We start from the raw sequence: 24,991 nt of genomic DNA, 5'->3' as shown, positions 1-24,991 counted from the left end.
CACATCCGGCCACTGGCACTGTAAGAACATGTAAACATGAGATTTGAACCCAGAACCTCTCAACGAAACCAACTGAATACAGCTACTGTATATCAAATAATATTTCCTGCATGTCATTAAACGCTTTCATGCCTCCTGTCACTGAAGTGTCATGGTCCGGTGCCTGCAGTATATCTTGGGCACACACCACTGAGTGGCACACACTGCAGTGAGATCAAGTCAAACGCTGTGCCTTTAATTTTCTCAAAGGCTGGATCTGGAATGAAACATTTTTCCCCTTGAAGGGGATAACGGCAAGCTATCATGAAGGGTGAGAAAACTAAGTGGAAATATATTAAATATGTGTTAGTTGACCCGCGACCGTGCGTACAATTCTCAAAAGAACATGTTGCAATAACAGTTTGTTTTAATTCTGTGCCAATTTCGTAAATGAATACTCCCAGGTTCCTAATAACACACAGCACAAGACCTGTGAAATGATTGTGTTCGATCTTTCACGTTTCACTGTCTGGACTCGACTACATAAAAGCAACTTCATTTTATCTTCTGACAAATATTGGATGCAGTTTTCTGGAGACGAGTCGAAGACGAGCTGACCACATTCATGAGTAATGTAGCTCTCCCTTAGTTTCTCAAGAAGTTTCATTTCCCATCTTATGACCCTGAGGGGATCTCAAGTGTGTAACTTGGTGGCAATAAGAACTTCACGTCCAGTGTGGGAGTTTGGGAAAAAATTGGTTCTCTCCATCTGCCTGTCATGTCTGGTGGGTGAGGAGGGAAGATGTGGCACCCCCAAAATGGCTCACATATCATTTTTTTATTCGGCAGGCAATAACAAAGGCAGTGTAACATATTTTATTGATCATCAATCAGGCACACATTTTTAATTCCATTCATGTTTGTTGTATCGTGGATGTGTATCTTCTGTCTTTGACGTTATAACAATACAATATGTATTTTATAAATTGTGTGTGTGTTTTAGAGCTATTGTCAATACTAAACCCAGTGCATTTGTTTTTTTTTTGCTATTGTTATTCAGGTTTGAATATATTTGCCTTTTCATGGCTCACTTAGAGTTTATCTCTTGCTTTCAGCAGATACACATCAACAAAACCTGATGGACAGAAATCTTCACGTCAAGGCAACACAGATGGGAGGAAGACTGACGGCTTCCGCATGCTTGTAACCCTCCCCACTTGCCAAGTGAGTATTTCTCAAGTTTTGCCTACAATTACACAACTGGGATGAGCTCAGTGTTTCTTGCATGTGGTGCACTTGTCACAAATGGAAGGTGTCTAAAGACTAATGATAAAACACTGGAGCTGATGACTGCTGCTAGGCAACCAGTTGCACACTGCAAAAAATGTCTATGCCAAAAGGCTGTGGAGCTGGCTTTGAAAAGTCGACCCCATCTAGCCATGTTTTTTTGGGGGGAGTCTTAAGTGAGCTGGAGATTGTCGCAGGCAAGAGGCGGGGGATACCCTGGACTGGTCACCAGTCAAGTGCAGCCTTACAATCACAATACATGTGGAAGAATATGCACAACGATGCAAACGATCAAAACAAATTCTATTCCCAATTTATTCTAGCTCTAACTTAAACGGATTTCTTTTATGCATGATGTTATTACTTCCTGCTGGATAAGAAAACATCTGTTTTTTATTGCTTTGGACTTCCCTAATTGTGGCTAGTGGATGGCTTATTGATTTGATTGTGTTATACAGTATTTCATGACTATTTGAATGACTTTTTGTTGTGTCAGACATCCATTTGCCTTACCAAATATCTTCTGCTTTGCCCCCACTCTTTCTTCTATTGAGAGATTCAAATGCTCATGCTGATCTTGTTTAAATTATTGCCAAAATCACGAGTTTAAAAAACAACAACTAACTAATCACTGATCTGATCAGATGAACCAAGCTATTTAAACAACTTGTTTCTTTACTACACAGTTGACCCCCGCTATTCATGGGGTATTGGGACCAGACGGGCTCTTAAATAGCCCACATTTACCGTTAATTGATCCTTGTTGAAGCACATTGGGAAACAAATAACAATTAAAATCTAAATATTCACCATAATACAAACAGCCATGCTAACAGGCCAATCAATTATAATTTCAGTGCATTTAAATAAAAACGGTGCCTGACCAAATTAGAATCCAGACCTAAATTTTGGGAACCCTGTCCTTGAAAACAATGACCACAAAGGTTCATTTCAGTAGATCACGACGGATTGACCCCGTTGGATTGTCTTAATTCAATTTGTGAAGATCACATTTGACCATGTACCTCCACACCAAAGAGCAAAGGCTCCATTATTAATATTAATTCCCCCTGCTTCGTGGGCGCGGTGATAAAGCTAAACAAAATAATCGGAACTCTTGCAGCTGCTCTTGGCGCTGGCACACGTCGACGCGCCCGCATGTTGCGCGGAGCTGCGTGGCGCACGGCGCTCAGTGGTTCACTTCTTACAGCGTGCGGGCTATAAAGCGAGGGAGTGGCGCACGGCTACGCGCACTTGGAGAACAACGCACGCACTCTGTAGCTCGGAAGCGGCCGCTTAGCGTAATAACGCAATACGAACATGATTAGCGCTTTATTGGCTCCACTCAGGCTGGGCGCGAGTACATGCCGCACGCCCGTGGAAGGCTGTCCGGGCAGGACGGACTTTGTTTCCGGCTCGTGGATGGATCTTCTTGGCTTCCTAATGATCCGTTTCAAGAAGTTACACGCCGACAGTTGTTAATGTCACTCAGCCACCCAGAGGATCACTGCTGCCTCAGGTAACATTGTTTGCACTTTAGTTGCAATTTTTAATGTTGGTGTTGACGTCATCATTATCATATCAAGTCATTTTATATCAAGCAGTTTTATATATTTCTAAAAAAGACACCGTTTTATACTCACACTTATAATAATGTACGCTCTAGCCTAGAGAAACGTTTATTTTCCCTGTGTTCTTATGATTACTTGCATGTTTTTGTAGTTTTCAATTGTTATTTCAGTCATAAAACCAAAATAGCATGTTTCCGGAATCTTGTATCACAGATCACTATTAACATCAGACACACTGTTTTTTTTTTTTTTTTTCAGGCCAACAGTGTGTCTGATGTTATGCCCTAATAAATAAATATATTTCTGTAATGGAATATAACATATTTGTTTGTTAGGGCATGCTCAATATAGCTTTATTAAAACAACAAATGAAATGGTGTGACTAGTGAGCTGTCGAGGTTCCCTTGACCAATGCGACCAATGAGCTCAATCCAATTAAGCACATCCCTATTCAATATTGGAAGAGGGAAGGGGTGCCCTCGCCTTGACAATTATCAATGCATGTAACAAAAAAAATAACGATGATGGATTATGATAGCATAAATGTAAGCTAATACTAATGGAAACTGATTCAACTTCACATTTTCAGATGGACAAAACTCCTTCTCAGTGACCAGTCAGTGCACCATGAGAGAGAGCAGCCTGTCCCCAAAGGACTGATTCATTTCCTCTCGCTCCCATGTCGAGTATCTAGCTGTGTGCTTTCTTGTGGATGATATTTGTCAGCCGGGCAGTAATCGCGCAGGAAGCGGGACAATCTGCCTCCATGGGGTTCGACAACGACACCAACCGCACGGTGCCGGGGGTGAGCCCGTTGAGCCTGCAAGTCTCCCTGCCACTCTCGGCGCTGGTGAGCATCATAATACTGCTCACTGTGTTTGGAAATGTACTGGTGGTCATCGCTGTGTTTACAAGCCGGGCTCTGAGGGCACCGCAGAACCTTTTTCTGGTATCTCTGGCGTCGGCGGACATTTTAGTGGCCACCCTGGTGATGCCCTTCTCCTTGGCCAATGAGATCATGGGATATTGGTACTTTGGCGAGGTATGGTGTGAGATCTATCTGGCCCTAGACGTTCTTTTCTGCACCGCCTCCATCGCACACCTCTGTGCCATCAGTTTGGACCGCTACTGGTCCATCACGCAGGCCATCGAGTACAATCTGAAGAGGACGCCGCGCCGCATCAAGTGCATCATCTTCATCGTTTGGGTCATCGCAGCCGTTATCTCCTTCCCGCCGCTAATCACCATGGAGAAGGAAAACAGCACGGAGGGCCCCGTTTGCAAGATCAACAATGAAAAGTGGTACGTCATCTCCTCCTGCATCGGCTCCTTCTTCCTCCCCTGTGTCATCATGGTGCTGGTCTACGTCAGGATCTACCAAATCGCCAAAAAGAGGACACGAGCGCCCCCGGGGGACCGCAAGCGGATAGACAAGTCAAACGCCGTCGCAACCTGCAACCAGAAGGAGAACGGAGTGGCCGAGGCTGAGGCCGAGAAGCTGAAGCAGCATGAGGACATTGAGCTGAAGGAAGGAATCGCAGACAAAGAGGTCAACGGCGTGGACATTGAGGAATCGTCCTCTTCTGACCACAAAGTCAACAATCCCTGCTCTCTGAAGAAGAAAGCCTCCAAGGGCAGAAGTAAAATCAAGCCAGGAGACAGCGAGGTGCAGAAGAAGAGCTCTAAAGGAAGCCGCTGGAAGGGCCGGCAGAACCGAGAGAAACGCTTCACCTTTGTCCTGGCGGTGGTCATCGGCGTGTTCGTCATCTGCTGGTTCCCCTTCTTCTTCACGTACATGCTGATGACCCTGTGCAAGTCGTGCCCCGTTCCCGACACCCTCTTCAAGTTCTTCTTCTGGTTCGGCTATTGCAACAGTGCGCTGAACCCCATCATTTACACCATCTTCAATAATGACTTTCGCAGGTCCTTCAAAAAAATATTGTGCAAGAGGGACGCGAGACGATATGGATGATGACCTGTCGCTCTTGTAAATACTTTTTTTTTTTCTTCTCCATTCATACTGACATGATGAATATGCCTCTGGTGTGACTGCTTGGAGAGCAGTGGCGTCGCGTTGGTTGCCAGCGCTTAGGCAAATCTGGCCCTCTGACATGGCTCACTTCCACCAATCTAATGCTGACCTTTTGGAAATTAAAGCTCATGTTTGGGAATTCAATGAGCCAAAACATGTGCTGTGAAAAGAAAAAAAAAAAGTAAATATGTAGTCCCGTCTTCAAAGACCTCACCACTGGCTACCATCATGTCTTAAATGGGGAGCATGTTAATTACTATCTGAAATAATATGATCTGTACTTCTATGACTGTACAAGATATATTTTTTGTCGTCAAATGATGCCCCCCCCATCTCACTCCATTTTTTTCCACTAAACACCCTCTCCCTGCCCCCAGCTTACGCCACTACCCAAGAGGCTTTTGCAAACCGAGCTTTCCAGGCACCATTTGCTTGATTCCTTTTGATTTGAAAATCACCTTCCTCAACAGCTTCGGCATAGCGCTCAGCAGTCAATTTATTGTAGGTAAATGTCTCTTCTTTTTTTTTTTTTTTACTAAAACATCTAAGTCAATGGAATTGTTTTATTTTGCTATAATTTGATGTAAAAAACCTGTCTGGATATTGCCATGGATATGTATTGTGCCATTTTGTATGATATGAATACTGTGTAGTGTTGATGACGGTGATCAAAATATTGGGAAAATGGTGCCACTTGAATAAAACCCATTTCCTGAAACTGTTTCTAGGCTGCACATTAACTTGTGATATCAACTTGGTGATGTCATCTGCATCAACGGATGTACGCACACACACACAGACACACGCACACACACAAACAGAGTCTGAATTTATTCCAATAAATGATTCGACAGATCTGAAAATGCAAGCTCTGGTCTAATCTCAATCATCTGGTAAAGAAGAGGTCCATTTTAATGAATTAATGTAAATTGAGTGACCTTTCCACCAAAATCTAAGAGAAAAAAGTAAACCACCAGTGAATCTGACCTTTATAAACAATTAAAAAGGAGCCTATATAATGAGCGCGAATTCAACATGTGTAAATAATCTCTGGGCCTGAATTGTCTGGTTTTCGATGGAGGTTGTTTTCTTTCGTATATCCGATTCTCCACAGTAAATACCATTTCTCATTATCTTGGAAGCTTCAGGGTTTAGAGCGTAATGAATCCATTGCATGTGTGAAGCACTAAGAAGCAAGAAATCACAGAGGTAATGGTTCATTTTCACGTTTGTGTTGTGGTGTAAATGTCACAAAGTAACAAGCTTGTCAAACCAGAATGTCTCTCCCTTTTCACAGCGCGCTCTGTCAAGCATAAAGAGACGGGTAGTGGGTAAAACAAAAGAGGCACAGTGAATTCAGAGAATTTCACTTTTCCCAGCAGAGGGAGTGTAAGTGAAAGTGTGCCGTCTGCACGGCGGCGCAGGCTTTTTAACGAGGCTCGGGAAGATCAATGATGCTTCTGAGAGTTTGTCTGCTAATCCGTCTAGTGGCTTGCCATGTGCGGAGTGTCTTCCTGCACGTCTACATCATTTAAACATGTGGGCCTGTGAAAATGTGAAGGGGGGGGGATGTGTGTTTGAACATGTAAACAGTTGGCAGATGCTTCACTGGCTTGACAAGTTCACTGTATTGTCACAGGAGCAGAGAACAACTGAACGTTAACTTTAAAGCAGACATATGCATTCCCTACCGCACTTTAAGATTCGTGCCCGGTGACATGTGTTGCATCGAGACGTAAGCAAGCTACTACTAGCCCAGAGGCTAGACAGCACAAGAGCAGATTATATTTGGAACTCTTGGTCACAAACCACCGAATTACACGGATTGATTTGGGTGCTGATCTGTTCATGTGGCGCATGGAGCAGAGCCATGGCACACAACAGCCACCAGCCCTGACCCTATCGACTACTTCGCTGAAGACTCTAACACGGTGCTTATCATAAACTAACACTCCCACACGCTCTGCTTAGCATTTGGCTGACATGATCGGTGTAGTCTTTCGAAATGGTACACTTTGTGGAGGCGCAAATCTGCTTCCTGGCTACTGTTGTGGTGCCCTTGAGCAAGGGATGCCTTCTATCACTCCGGCTCAAATAATACAAAACATCTTTCGCTTTCTTCGGATGCCTGCATATTTGCGATGTGGTTTCGGGATATGGAAATTATACTAATGGTGATTAAAGTTATAACAAATATATAAGAAAGAAATCTTTACCCAGCAGAACTGCCAAGTCACTATGGGAAAACAAACATTTAGGATGGTTTGCTCACAGATTTTCTTTCAGAAATATACAGATCACCAAAAGTTGTAGTTTTTGGTCACTTAATTGGGTTTAACTCTTCTTGGGTCACCCACGTCACTTATACTGGAAGTTGTAATATGTCCGCCATATGGTCTGTGCCACCTTTGTTGCCTATTTTGCCCTGCTACAATAATCATGTTTTTTTTCCCCCTGGGTCACAGCTGTCAGATTTGTCCTGCCTCCCTTGCCCCTTATTTTTGCTTGGGTCAGATGTGGAATTCACATCATCTATTCCCCTCATGTGGCACATCACCTTTGTGGCCAATTTTGATAGGGTCACCTATGTCATCCATATCATTATTCCAGCTAGAGTATATGGCTCGTCTTGCCTGCGCACATATTTTCTGTCATTTACAATGCTCACGTTGCCTGTTTTCAATCATACTCATGACGCATAGTATATCGCTTTAGGTAATCGTACATTTGGTATGTTATCGCCTTCAAAGCACCTTTTTGTTTGTTTGGACTCGTTTAAAAGTGTAGGGGAGAAAAACAGTTGAGTAACTTGATATATGTGTCAATTTTGTTTGTCTTTTCTCCCTTTCTCCCACTACGTATCTGTTTGCATCATTGCAACCCACTCGTCACCAAGTAACAGTGATTACCTGCTGAGAGTCTATTGGAGGAAGGCAGCTGTTGAAGTCAGAAGATTCCCTCCACCTCCATACACAGCGCATGCGCACGCACACGCACACGCACACGCACACGTCGCCTCTGGGAATCGAATGGAAGCATGGATCATCATGTCACATCTGTCACCAGAAGGCTACAATTCAAATAGACAGCGACAAAGTGTCAACAGGAGCGGCAGACTTTAAGGAGACCCGGTCATTTGTACCTGAGAATGAGACAAGGCACAAAAGTTTCATTTGTAACATCTGAGAGCAAAGGATGATTTCATTTCTTTGCACGCGGGACGTGGGAGGATGGGCGTGTCGGCTGTGTGCAAACGCTCCGTAGGTGTTGGGGTGAAAAGGACCCAGTGATAATGAGTGTTAAGTGTGGCACCCACATACAGCAAACTGGCACGCATGTGTTTTTCAGAGTGACATCCACCCATTTGGGATGGCTTCAATATGACTATTTACAGCGTCACCGATGACTCACTCTTGTTTTTTTCCTACTTATTAGTCCCACTTGAATATGGCAATTTCACAGGTGGTTCGTTGCAGTCGATGTGTCCAGCAGCATCCATCCAGGTTTTAGGGACAAGCAACATTATCGCTAGCCGTCGGCTCTTTTTTTTCCAGAGACTTTTCAAGTGTCTCCGAGCTATCATTTCAAATGGGATTCCAGTCTCATTAAGAGGAGCTGATTAGCTGTCAAGCCTCTGGGTATGATTGGACCCGCAAAACAATGCAGGGCCAACAGATATTTCCCTGGAAAATAATTTGTCTAGACAAATGTATTTTCCAGGAGCTCATTATGATCGAGAGCAATCAGCTCCGATGGTCCCAGAGACCAGGCTGCACTATGCAACGTGATTATTGGACCTGCCACGCAATTCATTTTGGCCGAAGGAGGGACATGTTGCTGCCTTTCATGTCCCTGTTTGAAAATGTTTTCAAAGTTGGAAGAGGGGAGCCCAATTTTTCCAAATAGGTCAGTTCTATGCCTGAAACATTTTGGGAGCAATGTGGATGAGAATTTTATGATTACAGCGCGGAAGTAGAGAGGGGTTCTCAAGTGAATGCAGGCAACTCCCAGGGTGACAGTAATAGAAAAGGCATCGGGGCATGAGGAGAGATCACAGTCGACTTCTGGCAGCAAGAAAGCAGCGCTGTAAAGTTGCACCTTTTGTTTACTTTTATTCAATCAAATGATTTTGAAGTGTCTCCATGGTAACTTGCTACATCCACTGCTATCATGTCACGTCCTCCTGCTTGGATACTTGATGTCACCTGGTTCAAGTGTAGAACGTAAAGGCTTGAATAAATTTTTCACTTATGCATATAAAAATATGTAAATCCCGACAATAGATATTCTATACACAGTTGAATAAGTACATCCTCAACCAGTTTTCAGTAAACAAACAAACAATTTTCTGAATTTTGATAATGTTTGGATTTTCCTCACCTGGGTAGATTCTTTAATTTATCGTGACCCTTGCTTATACCCTGAAGTATGAAAATGTTTTGTGTATTCCAAACTGCAAGTTAGTGTGCAGGAGAGCAGGGTGATGTGCAAACTGCATAAAAAAGACGTAGCTTATCAAAAAAAAATTCCCATCAGCTTCAGATAAATCATTCATTCAGAAAGCACACTGCCTGACAGAGCAGAAGAAATACATTTAGAGATATTGTGTAGCCAATCTCCACGCATCTTCAAGCCAATTATAAAAGTACTCTTTAAGTTTTTAATGTTTGCACAGGATCATGAGAGGATAAAGGGAATTTATGTCAGTCCAGGGACTGTTTCTGTTTTTGGTGCTTGACCCTTTTAGATGCTAGAAATGGCTCTTTATATTAAACAGTTGCTCTGTTTGCCCTGGAGCCTTGGCCAAATATATTTAAGGGTTTCCATTCTTCTGGAATGTACTTAACAGTAAAACAAATACGTCCACAAGACATTGAAAGTGCTCCAATTTACAAAAATAATCTTATTATAGATTTTCTAGAAACCTCTCAAACTCACAATTTAGAACCTTATGAGTAATGTCAAGTCAAAATGCCCTGACCTTAATAATGTAATCAACATAAATACAAAAAAAAATGTTTTCTATTGGACGTAGACAACCTCACAGCGCTTGTCTGTCATCATTCAGGTGTCAAGGGCTCTTTTGGTTGCTGATGATGGCGAGGAGTTGCATCAGAACTTTTAATTAGGTGAAAGATGTTTAAAAAAAAAACAGCATCCCATTCAGAGCATGGTGGTGCACTATGTGGCTCTGTAATGACCACACATAAGGGCTCTCTTTCATGGCTCTTCTGGACCTGTGTGATAAAAAGCCCGCTCTCTCCACAGATGATGGACAGCCCAGAAGAATAGAAGATGGTAAGGGTGAGAGCAGCAGGGCCAGCGTGGAGGAGAGGGCAGCACATATGGAAAGCTCTTGTGTTTGTAATGGTTTGTCTAGTGCATGCTGATGGGCGGACCGGTAGGCGTTTGAAGGAGTTTACATCTAAGCACTTACTCGTTGCAGTTCTTACGTTATGGCCGCAGCTATTTGGTAAATACCCTAGCGATATGTTTGTCATGCTTTAAAGACTCATACAGACGATTATTCTTTTATTTCATGTCTCTTAGGACTGTATTAATCTTTCTTTATTTCTCTTAGCCAGACGTTTTGAACAATCCATCTAGAAAGTTTTCACAGTGATGTATTTTTTTCACATTTTATTTTGTGAAAGTGTTTTTATCAAATGTGGTAAATTACGCTGGTCAAAAGCAAATTTGAATCAGAGTTGACATACTTTTGCCCACAGCATGTCAGGTTTTTGCGATATTTTTAAAATTTTTGTCATATCAAAGCTGGCGCAATATGAATTTTACAGTACTTACAGTTGGATTGAGTTTGTGATAATTAATTAGTCACATTAGTCACATGACTTTAGGTTAAAGAGTGGAGTAATTCCTACAATAACAGTTGATTGATTGATTGATGATTAGGGCACACTTTCTAAACAGCCCTCTTAAGAATAGTTGCTTTTACAGTGCTGTTCTGTCTCTGAGGCTCCCTATAAAACCCTAAACCCAGCCCAAGGTCATGCTAATCTGTATCCCACAACATTTAGCTGTTGCCTTTGAAAACAATAGTGCTTCTGTGTAATCTGCTTATTTTACGACAAAACAAAAAGTCAGCTCTTTACCTCCAAATTATTTGGTTGTGTAATTCTGCACTTAATAACTGGGAGGACACTCCAGAGACAAATTTGTACAGAAGACATTGAAAACTTAATTTTCTCCAAGTATGTGCTTTTTAAGAAAAACATCCAACATCCCTGTGCCAATTTCTGTTTGTGCTGACTTGTTCTCCAATGGTCCCTCGTTAAGTGACGCGTTTGTCCAAATGGAGCCTTTTCAAAGCAATGTAGTTATTGTGTAAACCATCATAAGCCATTATGTTGCTCAATAGCTTCCAGTAATGTGTAACCTGATATTGTTCTGTTTTCATAACTCTTCTTCTTTCAGATGGCTCACTCAAGCCTACAGGACAGATCAGGCAATAATAATAATAATAATTCCACATTTCCATATCACTGTACAGTTTACAGAACCTTTTTTGTTCTGTACTGTGGCAAAGATGTGAAGAAAGATGATGAAAACAATTTGTAAGTCAAAGTACAGACAAAACCAAGCTGACAAAGCTTTTACACTGAAAAGGACAAAACCTAATCTTGCTCTCCTACAATCACGTCACAATGTGTGATTGACATAGAGTATTTAAGAATAGCTTCCTGTGCGTAGCCTCAGACTTTTTTTCCCCCATTTCAGAGCACAAAAATTGTGGCAAAACTATTCTCAAAATGAAGGTTGCCCATCTGAACACGCACTTAGCATATTGCTTCCTTCAGACTGAGAACATAAGAGCTAAAAGTAGTCCTCTTAGTATATACAGTAACCTTCATAATTTGCTTATCATAATTTCAAATCAAACCAAAAACTAAAGTTACTATGATGCGTTTACATGTTCACCATTGTAACACAGAATAACAACTCTCCTTTAAATGAAGCATGGAACTCTGCAGTTGAGTCAATTAAGATCATTTGTGGAAATACGTAACAGTCTAAATGAGAGATATATATCACTCTAACTATGCTACGTTTTGATTACTCGTCTTCACTTCATCCACCTGGCATGCACACATGCTCAATGATCTGTGGTCAGACATCATGTGTTAATAGCACAATTATGCATACTTAGGGATGCTGTTTAACTGAGGTCTTATCTGGTGTCATCTACTTAACAGCTATCACACATCTGAAGCCATCTTTCTATACATGGACGAGTATCCTCTCGTTTCTCGTTTGAATAATTCCGAGCCATTCGCCCTTACTGTGGTCAATGGTCAACTCTTCGCACTGTAAGCGATATAGTGACGATACCAGAGCAATCTGATTGGACACTTAAAATGTATATATGGAATTGTTATCATATGATTATTTTTCCTGCAAATACAAATAGTGTTGATATTTCACTAGAATTTTCAGTCTGATTATTCACTAATCTCCTCTGTTTAAAATTAGCTTATCTATTCTTAGTCTTCGGAAAATATCCAGCATGTTTATTGTTACCGGAAGTCTTGAGGTCTTTGTAGTGATGTAACACAACCCACAATCAACAAACGAGCTCTAATAAAACCAGAAACAGGAAACTTTGCATACATTCATGACACCAGTGTGAACAAAGAGGAAACACCATTGAAAATGTGACTGAGAATGATGGGAAACATCTGCATTTAAGAATAAAATGCCTGATGAATCTAGCTGTAGTCTTGTAAAGAGTAAGCCTCAGTCTAAGAATTACTGTGACTAAAATTTCAATAACTCGTCTTTAAATATGAACATTTTCCCAAGGACTGGGTATCTTTGGAATGGTTGTCAGTAGATTGCAGTACACATATGGACACAAAACAATCTCACACGCCCACCTAAGGACAGTTTAGTCATGAATTAATCAAATATTACATATGTTTTGGGAATGTGGGAGGAACAATGAGCACTGAGAGGAAACCCACGCAAGCACAAAGAGAGCTAGAGCCAAAAGTCGAACTGCAATCTCCACAACTGTGAGGTACTACTACCACTTCAACAATCATTCAACTAATAATCCTGCAAAGAAACAACTTGAATCGTCCAAATGTTTGTCTTTCAGCATTCATCAAATTATCAGAGCAAACACAGTGAACAGGCTCAGATGACGTGGGTGTTCTCCTCCCATCCCTCCTGGGGATTTCCTGGACGGCATGTAGAAGAAATGGTCTTGGGATTCAGTGGTGGCAAGTAACAAGAGTATAAATGGCTGTATATTTTCCAGGTATCTATAATTTCCTTTTCTGGCAATTTTTGACGTTTACTCCCTACATTTAAAAACAGATCTGTAGCTTCTACTCTTCACTTGGTCAAAACAGGCTTGTTACAATTTCCACAAATGACAACAAAACCTATGCATTAGAGAGAGGTAAAGTCAACTGAGGTTAATAGGGTCTTTTTGATGTTCTATTTTTTTCCTGTCAGAGGACAACCCTCCTCTCAGCTGTTGTGGCATGACGTGAACGAAGCAGGTTTTTTTTCTAATGCCGTGACGAAACTCATGCGAGAATTGCGGCCGGGGCAAAGTAATATTTCATCTTCAGTCTGCACGTAGCATACTGTAAGGGCAGACGGAAGACAGTAGCCAAAGCAGATGACAGCAGAGGGAGTGTGCATGACAAAGAGCAGCAGCAGCAGCAGAAGCAGCAAAGCACTCGGCCTGATTCGATCTTGTGAAAACAAAGCGCTAATTGAGAGCACCGCCAAAGGGGTTGAGGTGCACAGGCCGCAGGTGTGTTTTATGTATCTGCGAGCAAGTGGGTGACCTTTCGATTGAGTACACAAACTGCTTTGGTGGAAACACAAAGTCCATCTCATTTTTACGCCAAAGGCTTCCACTCCTATTGCACGACAGAATCTTGGAGCCTCTTCACGCTGAAGCCCGCTAATTCCTGAATATATCCCCAGCAACCCAAAATGCATTGTGACCAACCTCCTCTTACCGAGAAGTCCGCTTACTATCCCATATATTGTGAGTCCACCTCTTCCCATCAATAAGAATAATTGGATTTCCTCGGGACACTACTCATCTTTCATATCAATGCCAGTGGTAAATTAGGCTGAAGCTCAGCCATGGTAAATGGACACGATGGTCAACATTTATGGCTAAAATGGGTTATGTGGCTTCAAAAACAAATGGAGGAAAACCACTAGCGTTCTCTCCGGTACGCTCCCAGCCAATATGAATGCAGCAGACAAGCGATGTGTGCATGAATCAGTGGAGCGGATGGAAGCAAATGGGTTTTGGAAGCAGACAATAGCCCAACATTGTGCATAATTAAAAAATAACAGCTGCTCGTGGTCTGTCACGCCAAGTGAGTGCCAGCGCATCTGCGCTTCCCTGACAGCCTTCATTTTCCTCAGTACCAAACCAAACAACAACTTAGTGAACAGCCTCTAAAGAAGAGCCGATTTTACTGTCCCCTCGGGCATAGCGCATTACGAATAAAACAAAATCGCTCGAGAGAGATCAGGTGGGCGCGTGGGAAATAAATGGCCTTGGTCCATCCAAGCTGCATTCCAAACTGCTCAGAACAAGGAAATCTCCAACTTGGAACTTCCGAGGTCCAAAGTCATAAGTAAACAATAAACATGACCTTAGTATGCATTAGGGGTACGTTCAAGTCATGCTGTTTTAAGATAACTTTATTTTATTTCACTTTTTTTCCCCCGCTAATTTATTGGGGGGGGTAGGTAAATAATCAAAGTTCTTAAAGAGGTGAAAATCTGTGCTTCAAAGAGAAAAAATAAAAAAGTAATCCAAAGTTCCCCAAGTGGGGAGAAACTGACACTGTGAAACATAAAACAAAACATGTACATAAAAATTCAAATCATAATTTTACCCACTACAAATAATACCAAGAATGATAACAATAATGATAACATCACTTTAATATATACACGTGATGGCTGGATGATGCATATGCAAAGCTACCACTGGCTAACAGAGGCATTTCACATTTGATTCAACTCCAGTATTTATATAAAATGACCATCAAATTTCATAATACCCATCCACCCATCCATTTTGGATGTGGTGAGAATTAAAAAAAAACAGCCTTTAGTGGCACCGGTTACTTTTAATATTTTATATTAATAACGAGCAAGGCTATTGTGCTGTCACAGTTCTTCATTTCAATGCGGTCGGGAGACATCGACTCGCTCTGCGTAACTTGGAATGGAGGTAACATTATAACAGTCACTCCATCGTGACGTCTGTGTACCCTTAAAGTGTGCTTTTGAAATGCTTTTTTTTCCCAGAGATAATTGAATCTTTTGATATAAGAAAATATCCCACTGGTCAATACTTCCATTCACTCATTCTAGGCTTTTGCCCTTCAGCTCAAACGTATTCTGTTTCTATTCTCCTTTCTTACGACTTCTAAATGGATTTTAAAGAGATTCCAAAAGCAGTAACGAAAATTCTTTTAGGGATTAATAGATTGAAAAGTGAAAGAGGAGACATCGTGGCTATGTAAGAGCAGCAGAGATGTAGTAGATGGAGGCCAAGAAAAGACCTGCTGCTGAATACTGATGCTGCAATCATTTCATTTTTTTCATGCAAAAATCCAGTCAGTGCTGGACCGCTGAGTGAGAAAACAAAGTGCGAGCTGAGCTTTGGGGAAAACCAAACATCTGGCACAGTCGCTCACTCCCGTCACGTTTTTTGGGTCCTTGTTTGTTTCTTTGGGAATTGTCGGGGCCATGTGGGAAACATAAACATCAATCTCTCTTGGATGATGACGAACGACTTGACTTGTTCCCAGCACATGGACAGATATGTATTTATCAACAATTACGTGACTTGACACTCAAACGTGCGTGCCTCAGTCATCTGTGTGTACTGTGGATTTGTTTGCATGAACGCCGTCATCCATCATCAAGATCTTGACAACGGGAGTAGTTTCTTCATCAAACAGCTTCCAACAAACCTGTCACGGAGGATCGGAATGGACTTTGACTGAGCACCCTTGTTTATAACGCTTCGACCCCTGCTGAGTTGTGAACGTTGTCGACATTAGTGCGTGCGCGCGTGCTCGTGTCGCTCTACAAGGATCCACAGTAGTCGGTTCTCACAGGATTTAAGCTTCCTCTGAGGGAATGAAAGCATAAACAGCAAAGATTATTCTGGAGCTGCTCTCCCCCGCTCATCCTCCTGGCCACATCGCCTCCTCTCTCACCATCATGACTTTTCTCCTTGTGTCCCCCCTCCCCAACCCCCACCTCCCGTATCACTTCTTCCGCTCCATTTGTATTTTTGCTTGCCTTTCACCTCCTTCATTAATTCCTCCTTGCGTTTTCCACAACTCTGTTCTATCGTCCCCCCTTCTTTGTCCTCTCCTTTCCAGTCATTACCCTGCAGTCCTCATCTCTTTCCCCTCTTCCTCCAACTGGAATCTGGTGACCTCTCTTTCCAAATGGCCTCTTGATTAAGTGGGAACTTGCTGGAGAAATATGAGGCTCCAGGATGTGGCCGCTGCCGATAGTGATAATTGACATGTTGCCTGCTCATACACACACCACACACACCACACACACAAACATGCACAATCACACTGTCAGGGCAGGTGTATTAAACAGCAAACTAAAAGTACTGGTTTAACAATTTAATTGAATAAAGTGACAATGGAAAAAAATACATCTTACTAGCTACTGACAGTGGTAAATAGAAGGCAAAAAATCATTTTTATTTTTTTTATTTTAAAGGCCGTTTATTGACGTCGATCAGGTCACATGTAATCTGTAATATTCCAAAGGGTGTCATTTTCGGTTAAAATAAAAAAAATACAAACTGAAATAAAATGTCATTTCCGTTTCGACGCAAATTAGAATAAACAGTTGAATAAAAAGACCTTCGTCATTAGTTCAACACAAATATATGGCAAAAGCACTTATTGCAAACGACTGGTGTCCTGTGAGAAATCATCAGGTATGAAACAGGGAAATTAGCCCATTCCACTTAAGGCAGCACATTAAAATTCCACAATATGGCAGATGGTCTGATTAACCTGTGTACCACCTATTGGCATTCTTACAACAGCCTTTAAAGGACAGTAACAAATTAATTTGTACTTTATTTGCCACCACCGCACATATAGATGCACACGCACGCACGCACGCCGTCAGACGCAGGCGCCCAGAAAGAAGCACGCTCAGAGCAGGTGCATCGGGCAGATGGCAGGTAATGGCGCCAACGCATTTGCAGGACAGGAAACCCACAGGGTCACCTGAAGGGAATTCAATTGCAGGAACCTTGTGTGCAATTTGAGGGTGCTCCCAGAGGTACTTCCTCCATGCTCCCATTACGATGCTATTTTGCAGGGGATGATGAACTCAGTATTTCCATGCCACACAGAGGAGCCACAATACCAAGAAACTAATCTTGTAATGGCACAATTAACATGAAAGTGCAGATGGAAAAGAGTAAATGATCATTTTTGTTTGTTTCTAGATTAGATGAGTTTAAAAAAAAAAAAAAAAAACGTGGATTATGCATGTCCTTGTCATCCATGGCTGAGAGATGAGAATGTTTTCGCAGTGGGAGTTCTGTCAGTCATCAAACAATGGGCCGTTGTTTGTATAAGTGTTGGTGAGGAGCACAGCCTGTACGTGTGCGTCATCTACAATGTGATGCCTTGAAGTATGTAAGATATGATTTGGAGGTTCAAATCATCAACAATCAGCTTTTATGAGCACTTTTTATCTTCAATATAAATGAGGGATTGCCAACTAGTCTCCTGCAGCACATTAGCATGCCAGGAAAGATCATCAGGTGGGATGTTAGATCTTCACTTTCCTCCAGTAAGGCATCACCTGGTCACACAGTATACCAACAAATCCTGAACTTCTGTATTCAAAGATATTTTTTTTATATATGTGGTTCATATGCTTTATGAAGATGGAAAGATATCTCTCATGAATAAATGTTGCTTTAGGAAACTTGTATTGCTATCATAAACAATATATTTTTTAAAATGACTTTTTAAAATTATTTTTGTCACTCGGCAGGATAAAGAACAACGGTGGTTGGAGGAAGATATTAGTGTAGGCCAATGTTGGCTTGGCTTCAGTCGGTTAGGAGGAGGAATAGGATATTACCGCTTCACTCAAATTTGATGAAGACACAAACGTTAATTCTGCGTGCATACAAATGTACAATTAGGGTCCCGCGACTGGTCACACTCCTGCATATATTACAACAGTAACAGTGCAAAGCTTTGCATGCTGATTCAGAGAGCAATTTAACACATATTCTTCATGCGGGTTAGGGTTCGGGTTAATGTGATTTGTGTCCCACAGGCAGACAATTGTTTGATGCATCCAAGCAATGTGTTGACAATATGATTTAACATTGTAGTAACTCTGAATTAGCCTTGATCTCTGTCGATTTCCAAAGCTAATATGCGTTTTAAAAAAAATCTAATTTGCTGCAAGCACTTTATCATGTGACACCTTGACTGCTGTGAAATCTGCATGTACCTTATGTATTGTATTCCATGTATTACTCCCAGTGAGGGATTTTACCCGTTTGGTGTTTCCGCCAGCATTAGCATCCCCCCAACCCCCATTCTGCACACGACACTAATAGAACACTTTTCATGTCGAATGGAACAAATGGAATAGTTGTCAAGATGCACAGAGTTTGAAATAGTACACAGGTTGCTGCCTTGCTCTAATGGGATAAGCAGCTATTTCATCAATGTCTGGCATTTTCCTCTTGACTGAGGAAAACACTTGGAAATGGAGAGTGGGGAAAGGGAGCCACATGACTTTTCACAAATCTAACTCCTGCTGGAATAGCATTGTGTTCTTGCCAACCCAAAAAAACTGCAGAAAATGGCTCATTGTATTTTTGTGTGGGCAGCTTTTACTTCAGCAGATTTGTTAAAAAACAGGCTTCTAACTTGACATGCAAGCAGAATATGCTTCTTGTTATCTACATGCAAACATGTTCTAAATTCCCTGAAAATAAATGACATTAGTTTTTAAGAAATGGCTCCTTTTTTCAGTTTTCCAGGTCTAGATGTTAACATGCGCATCATAATTTTATCCTTTAATTTAAAATGTCACATAATAATAAATTAAATGGTGATTATGGAAATAATATATAATCATAGTATATATAAATTTATGACTGTCAAAAAAATATGACAGAGCAAAGGTTGGTGAACAGTTCAGATGAAAAGATGATGTCACACTTTTCATTTTCCAGACAGCTGTCTTCTGTTGCTATGAACATAGATGAAATGATGATAGGGTAGATACTGCATAAAAATAAAGTTGTGAGCGTACATAGTGTATCACGAGTTTCGGCTTGTTTGGACACTCTTGATGTGCTTTTATGACTTGTTGCTATGTGTTAGACTTGGTACAGAGTACAGTCCAATGAAGCATCAAAATTGAGCAGGGGACGGTGGATGATTATGCAAGGATGGCTGTGACTTTTCACTCTTGTGTGTGAATGGGTGTAGTTAACATATTTTCATTGCAGAGTTCATTTCATTTTGCTCAGTCAGCGTATGTGACCAAGAGCAGAATTAGCTGCAGAATATACAGTCTCTCTTGCATCTATGTTCATGGCTGTATTTTTGTTTCTTGTGAATTCCATTAAATCCAGCATAACATCATTTATTGTGTTTGAAGTAGCGTGACACTACGGCCATATTGGAACTTGTAAATATCGCACGAAAGGTTGATACACACTTGCCAGAGACACCCCAAGGCAATGTCAAGTTTCCTCCTCAGTACAAAGAAGTCTTATATTGAGGAGAGACAAATCCAATTAGATGGTTGGCCTTTTTCAATCAGTCTTATCTGCCCTCTTCTGCATGCGAAGGCGTCTGCCTGGAGGTAAATATTCAACAGATGTTCTACGGGAACGTCCAGCTCTGGAAATCATCATGGTCAGGGTGAGTGGGAGTGTGAAATGGCGAGGTACAAGTTTACGCTTATGGATTCCCCAAACTAGCAATCACACAAATTGATGGTTGAAATTTCTTTAACGCATTATTCTTTTCACCATTCATGTTCCTCTTCTCATGTTCCCAGTACTCCCCATGAGGTAGCCTCTTTTTTTCCTCCATTGATTTTCTGCCTCCGCTTGTGGGCTAATGGACAAGATCAGATTCACGAACGCTTTAAGGGTGGCCGTCCTTAACCTTCAGCGCCTTTGCCAGCAGCGGCTCCTGGCATTTAGTGCGATTCATTAACGCAAAGACAACAGGGAATTGGTATCAACTCTGCCAGAGTAAGATGGAAGCTCTCATTACGTAACGCGGTCGGCGGAGCTTAGATGACATCTCAGCGTCACACTGGCATGACACACTGCTCCAATTTGAATGCAGTTATGCTGCATTGACCACGACATGTATGTCTCCTAGGTGAGGCAACTCCTTTCTGCTATCTGCTTCATTTTGCTTTACCTCTAAGTGGACCAAAAGTACAATTCACTGCAGTTGCACAATCAATGACTGTAAAGTTGACTAAAATAAACACCATGCTTGATTGAACTTGAACATCGGTCACCTCAAACTGCCAATGAGGCAGAACAAATGACAAAGATATGAATTGAGTCGGTTAATATATAACTACAAAACACAAGAAACAAATAGGAAGAGCATTATAGAAATGAATTTTTTCATTACAAAAGCTCTTTTCAGGGGTGTCCGGCTACTCGAGTTATTTGGATCTGTATTGTACTTTGTTCTCTTTTCTCCACTTAACCAAAACTTTTGACTACATGCGGTTGCTCTGTTTTGCCAGCTGTTTGGCTCTTTCATTAATTCTCTTTTTGCTCTCTATATGTGCATCCACCCTGCAGAGGGTTTTATTGCTCTCTTACTTGAATTCCTTTGTTCTCAATAGGAAGAAGCCCTGGAAACCTTCAAAAGCCATCACATAAATGAGTTCTAACGGCATGTTTGAATGTTTTTCGATGTTTAATGATGAAATATTGAAGTCACATTGTGGACTTGCCTGCAGGCAGGTGCTCTAAACCCCCGGTGTAGTATTGGCTCCTCTTTTCTGCTTTTCTAAGCTACAATTTCATTCCATCATTTTGTTTGCCAAATGAAATATTTAATCACGTGCCGAGCTGCGCCTTCAAATACCCTCGTTCGTTCAGTCGTCATGTACGGTGGGAGAATGTCATTACTCGCTTATTCCCCAGGAGAATAGACGGAGATGATTGTCAAAACGAGAAACACAATTGGTCACGTTTAACAAAAGAAAGACATTGGTTTTCCATCTGACAGATTTGTACTGTCACACAATGTTCCGCCACGATTGCAGCGTCCCATTGTACGCGGCAATCATTATTAGATTGTGTTCCCAGTGGATGCTGCCGGAATGCATGAAATACGGAGCGTTCCCAAAAACTCAACACCATTTGAAATGGACATATTTGAGCCACTCAGTGACATGCAGTCATAGCCTTCAAAGCTTTCTCTGTTGGTTTAACCATCATCAATACACTGGCCATTGATGAAATCACATTTATTTTATTCCGACAGTCTATTAGCTTCATGTGTCTTGGCTACATAGCTTTTTTATTCATTTGCCCAATCAGGTTTCAGCTTCTGTGTGCTGCCATGTTAATGTAATTTGTCCAGGGCCTTCATAATGTTGATGACACGTCCTGCCTCAGAGAGATGTCTGCAGTGTAGTAATGTGGAATGTAAAAAGGCTCACCTCCCAGACACATGCGTTGATCCGGCCTATGCATGTTTGCCAGGGTGACCACGCAAATTCTTGTCGGGCTTTATAAGTGGTGAACTTATTTTTACACTTGCATGGCAGCTAAGAATGAAGTCCATTCAATTTCAGCAATGAGTCAGTTTTTAGATTGCACAGTGCACAATATAAACGTTACTTTTAAAGTACACAAGAAGGCCTGTTAAGTATCTTAAAATATTACTTAAACATGTGTATTGCCCATACAGGTAAACGGTTTGATTAATGCAATTTAGATTAATTCAAAAGGAAAAGAAATAGTATAACCATATGAAAAGGTGAAAAACTTCGGTCGACTTTGGAACATTTGACGTGAAAGGGGTTTGCAGCCAGTCCAAACAGTTTTAAGTTATTAAACTTCATTCAATAGCCTGGCGTCATGGGAGCTTGTTCGTTGTCGTTTCCAGCATTGCAAATGAATGCAGCGCTAATGAGGCAAAGTAAAACACACACTGTTTAGTCATGTCTTTTCATTCAGATAACATTTTTGGATTATCGTTAAGACAACTTGTTGGCATAACACTAGAAAGGTCAATGACCCACACAGCTAAAGTAGCCCATTTAACATTAGTGTTGTTCATTGCTCTTATGTAAGCCAAAGAATCAAAACAGAACACTGTCTAAACTCCGGAGTTCTAATGTGAAGAAAGAAGAATATGTGGGAATTGGCCTCACATTTAACTTGGTGGCACTGTGACTATTGCCTCTTCAGGACACCAAATGGGCTCCTTTTTCTTTCCTTCTTTTTCTTACTCTTGAATACCCCCTTGTTGTGAGTTCATGAATTTGTGTGGCCAGCGAAGGACGAGAGAACATCGACCCAATGGAAATGCGTATCGGATAAGACCTCGTCGCAGTGCATTAACCTTGCTAGGCGTCCATGCACAGGCTCCTAATAAGGTGTGAGGATGCTGGCATTCAAACCCCTTGGGTGAAATGTGCTCCCAGTCCAAATTCATTGCATTTGTTTTTTTATTCCGACGTTGACTGCTTCAGAGTATTTTATATATTGTCCAATTAATTCAGACACGTCTTAAGACACGCCTGTCTAAATCCAATAGCTCAACTCAGCTCAATTGTGTTTATATTTGACCACAACAGCTGCAAGAACTATCTAGAAAACAAAAACAAATACAAGTGACCTGTCACCTGATCATGAGTTTTTCGAGATATGAGCCACAAAAGGAGGCAGAAAATTAATTGGATTGCAGCAATTAAATTATGATGCACAACTTTATTTACATTCTGCTTAATGATGGTATTTATAAAGTACAATTTTGAAAATAAAACAAGGAAAAAATAATGATATAATAAAATATATATATTTGGGTGGTGGGGTGGTCAGAGAGGTGAAATAGAATGATAGCGTTTCTATTCATTTCAATGATGACGGATGATTTGAGATCAAATGTAAAGGCTCATTTTGATTGACACTATCAGAGATGACAGCATTCATCTTACAGTTACATTGTGCAGTCAGGTGTTTCTGCTAACTTTTCTTTGCAGTTAGCTAAATTGATCATAAAAATATTAGAAACTGCTCTGAGTTTGATGAGTTGCACTGCAAACTACAATAACATCCACATTGTTGTTGCTCAAAACTCACCAAGCGTCACATTTTCATTTCGCCTTTTTTTCCGCGAGCAAAATTCACTGAATATGAACTAAAATCAATAAATAGTATGGAAGTAGTATAAGTAATAATATGGAATATGCTTGTCGTAGTTCCCTTGCGGAGCCTTTCATCAAATATTCATATTTGAGTTATTATCACATAATAATCACATAGTCTGAATATAATTTTACTGCATGCCTACTTGAACAACTGAGCAACTCCAATACTTCGGCATAGTGCTTGTGCCCTCTAGTAATGGCATCAAATGCCAGCTAATGCAGGTCTAATTTGAATTTTGTGGGGCTTATTATATTCCTATGATTTAGCTGTTTAAAAAAAAATCATCACAAGCCTCGGATGTCATTACTGCAGTGTGGATTATTCATTGCTGATTATTACCAGGGGTTCGTCTGTCTCGTTGGTAACGTTGTGCCATTAAATGGATGCAATCACTCAAAACACAGAAGTTACTTGTCATGCAGAAGAATCATTCTGAATAAAAAAGCTTTAAAGGCGCTTGGGGACCCTGCTTCCTTTTGTCTTGATCCTGTATCATTTTGGAAATTAGCACTCACAGTTTGATGCACATGCCGACAAGTACCAACGGGAATCCGAACTCTTGAAACACTCAGACCTCAACATAATGTGCTGGCACAAATAAACAAGCATTGGTTCTTTATCTTTTGGAGCCCAGTTTGTGTTACTTTTGACCCGTAGTTTTAAGAGTGTGCTGGTGGCAAGAAAAGCCGTGAGCTGCGAATATCTAGTTAATATTCAGGCCACCAGTATCCCATTTCCATATTAGAAGGATCCATTCATGCATGGTTAATCTCATTTAAAAAAAAACACATGCCTTACATTAACAATAGTCAACAGGGTTACGTACATTATCACCCATGTGTTGCATAATTTTAGCTTGTGGCAATCTTCTTTCTATCAATTGTGAGCAGTAACTTTAGCATGGATGCATCGAAGATTCTGCAAACTATGTGTCAACGTTTATACTGATGCCAACTCATCCTGAGAAATTTCCTAGCTGGTCCACAAGCCTTTATGACCATAAAGCACAGAATACATATAGATACAGACAACCATTCAATTTAGAGCACAGGTGTGAAACGCAAGGACTCAGCACATCACTAAAGTCAATAAAGCATATACCATACTTCATTTTTTGGGCCAAATGGATTTGTTCTCTTCATTTGGGAAGAAAATTGGTACCAAAATTGCACATTTCTACTTTTAACAGATAATACAAGTATTTTTCTTCTTGACAATATTATTGTTAATAATACCAATCCAGTTTTAAGAATAATCCTATTTTGTAATAATAAAATGGCATCATTTATATGAAATGAAGTCATGATAAAAATGAGTTTGACTTTCTGAAATTTCCGATGTTGACTTGATGTTAGAGAGTCAGGTCATCAGTCATCTCATGTGGGTACCATGACGTTGAGTACAAACAAAAGAAATGACTGATGACAGGTTGTAAAGTGTGATTGTGACACACCTGAGTCTCTGACTCGGGTCCTCTGAGTTCTGATCAATCCTTCTCTTCAGGCCTTTGAGTGACAGTCCTTCCTCCAGCGTCCTTTAACATCTCATCCTTATGCAAGTTCAAGACTGGACCTGGGTCAGGGGCCAAGGGTTAATCAGCATAAATGTGACAGATGACTAAACCTTCATGAGAGTAATCCTCCCGTATCGTACATCAGA

The 24,991-nt window shown here is 41.0% G+C and overlaps 1 protein-coding gene and 1 long non-coding RNA gene across 2 annotated transcripts; both read left to right on the top strand.

Moving 5' to 3' along the window:
• Positions 1-183: 183 nt before the first annotated feature.
• LOC133150889 (uncharacterized) lies at positions 184-10,448 on the top strand. The gene is made up of 3 exons (XR_009713829.1): positions 184-310; positions 1,098-1,203; positions 10,138-10,448. It is a non-coding gene; the product is annotated as an uncharacterized LOC133150889 (long non-coding RNA).
• adra2a (adrenoceptor alpha 2A) lies at positions 2,437-5,587 on the top strand. Its single transcript, XM_061275249.1, has 2 exons — positions 2,437-2,785; positions 3,427-5,587. The coding sequence occupies exon 2, from the start codon at positions 3,550-3,552 to the stop codon at positions 4,807-4,809; it is 1,260 nt and encodes a 419-aa protein (XP_061131233.1). The 5' UTR covers positions 2,437-2,785; positions 3,427-3,549; the 3' UTR covers positions 4,810-5,587.
• Positions 10,449-24,991: the final 14,543 nt, after the last annotated feature.

This window comes from Syngnathus typhle, linkage group LG3 (genome assembly GCF_033458585.1).
Source record: "Syngnathus typhle isolate RoL2023-S1 ecotype Sweden linkage group LG3, RoL_Styp_1.0, whole genome shotgun sequence".
Taxonomy (NCBI): Eukaryota; Metazoa; Chordata; class Actinopteri; order Syngnathiformes; family Syngnathidae; genus Syngnathus; species Syngnathus typhle.
Note: the sequence above shows the minus strand (reverse complement) of the source record. Positions and strands in the feature narration are given on the sequence as shown.

What these genes read in the sequence shown, in the direction of transcription:
- adra2a (XM_061275249.1), top strand. Translation starts at nt 3,550, where the DNA reads ATGATATTTGTCAGCCGGGCAGTAATCGCGCAGGAAGCGGGACAATCT.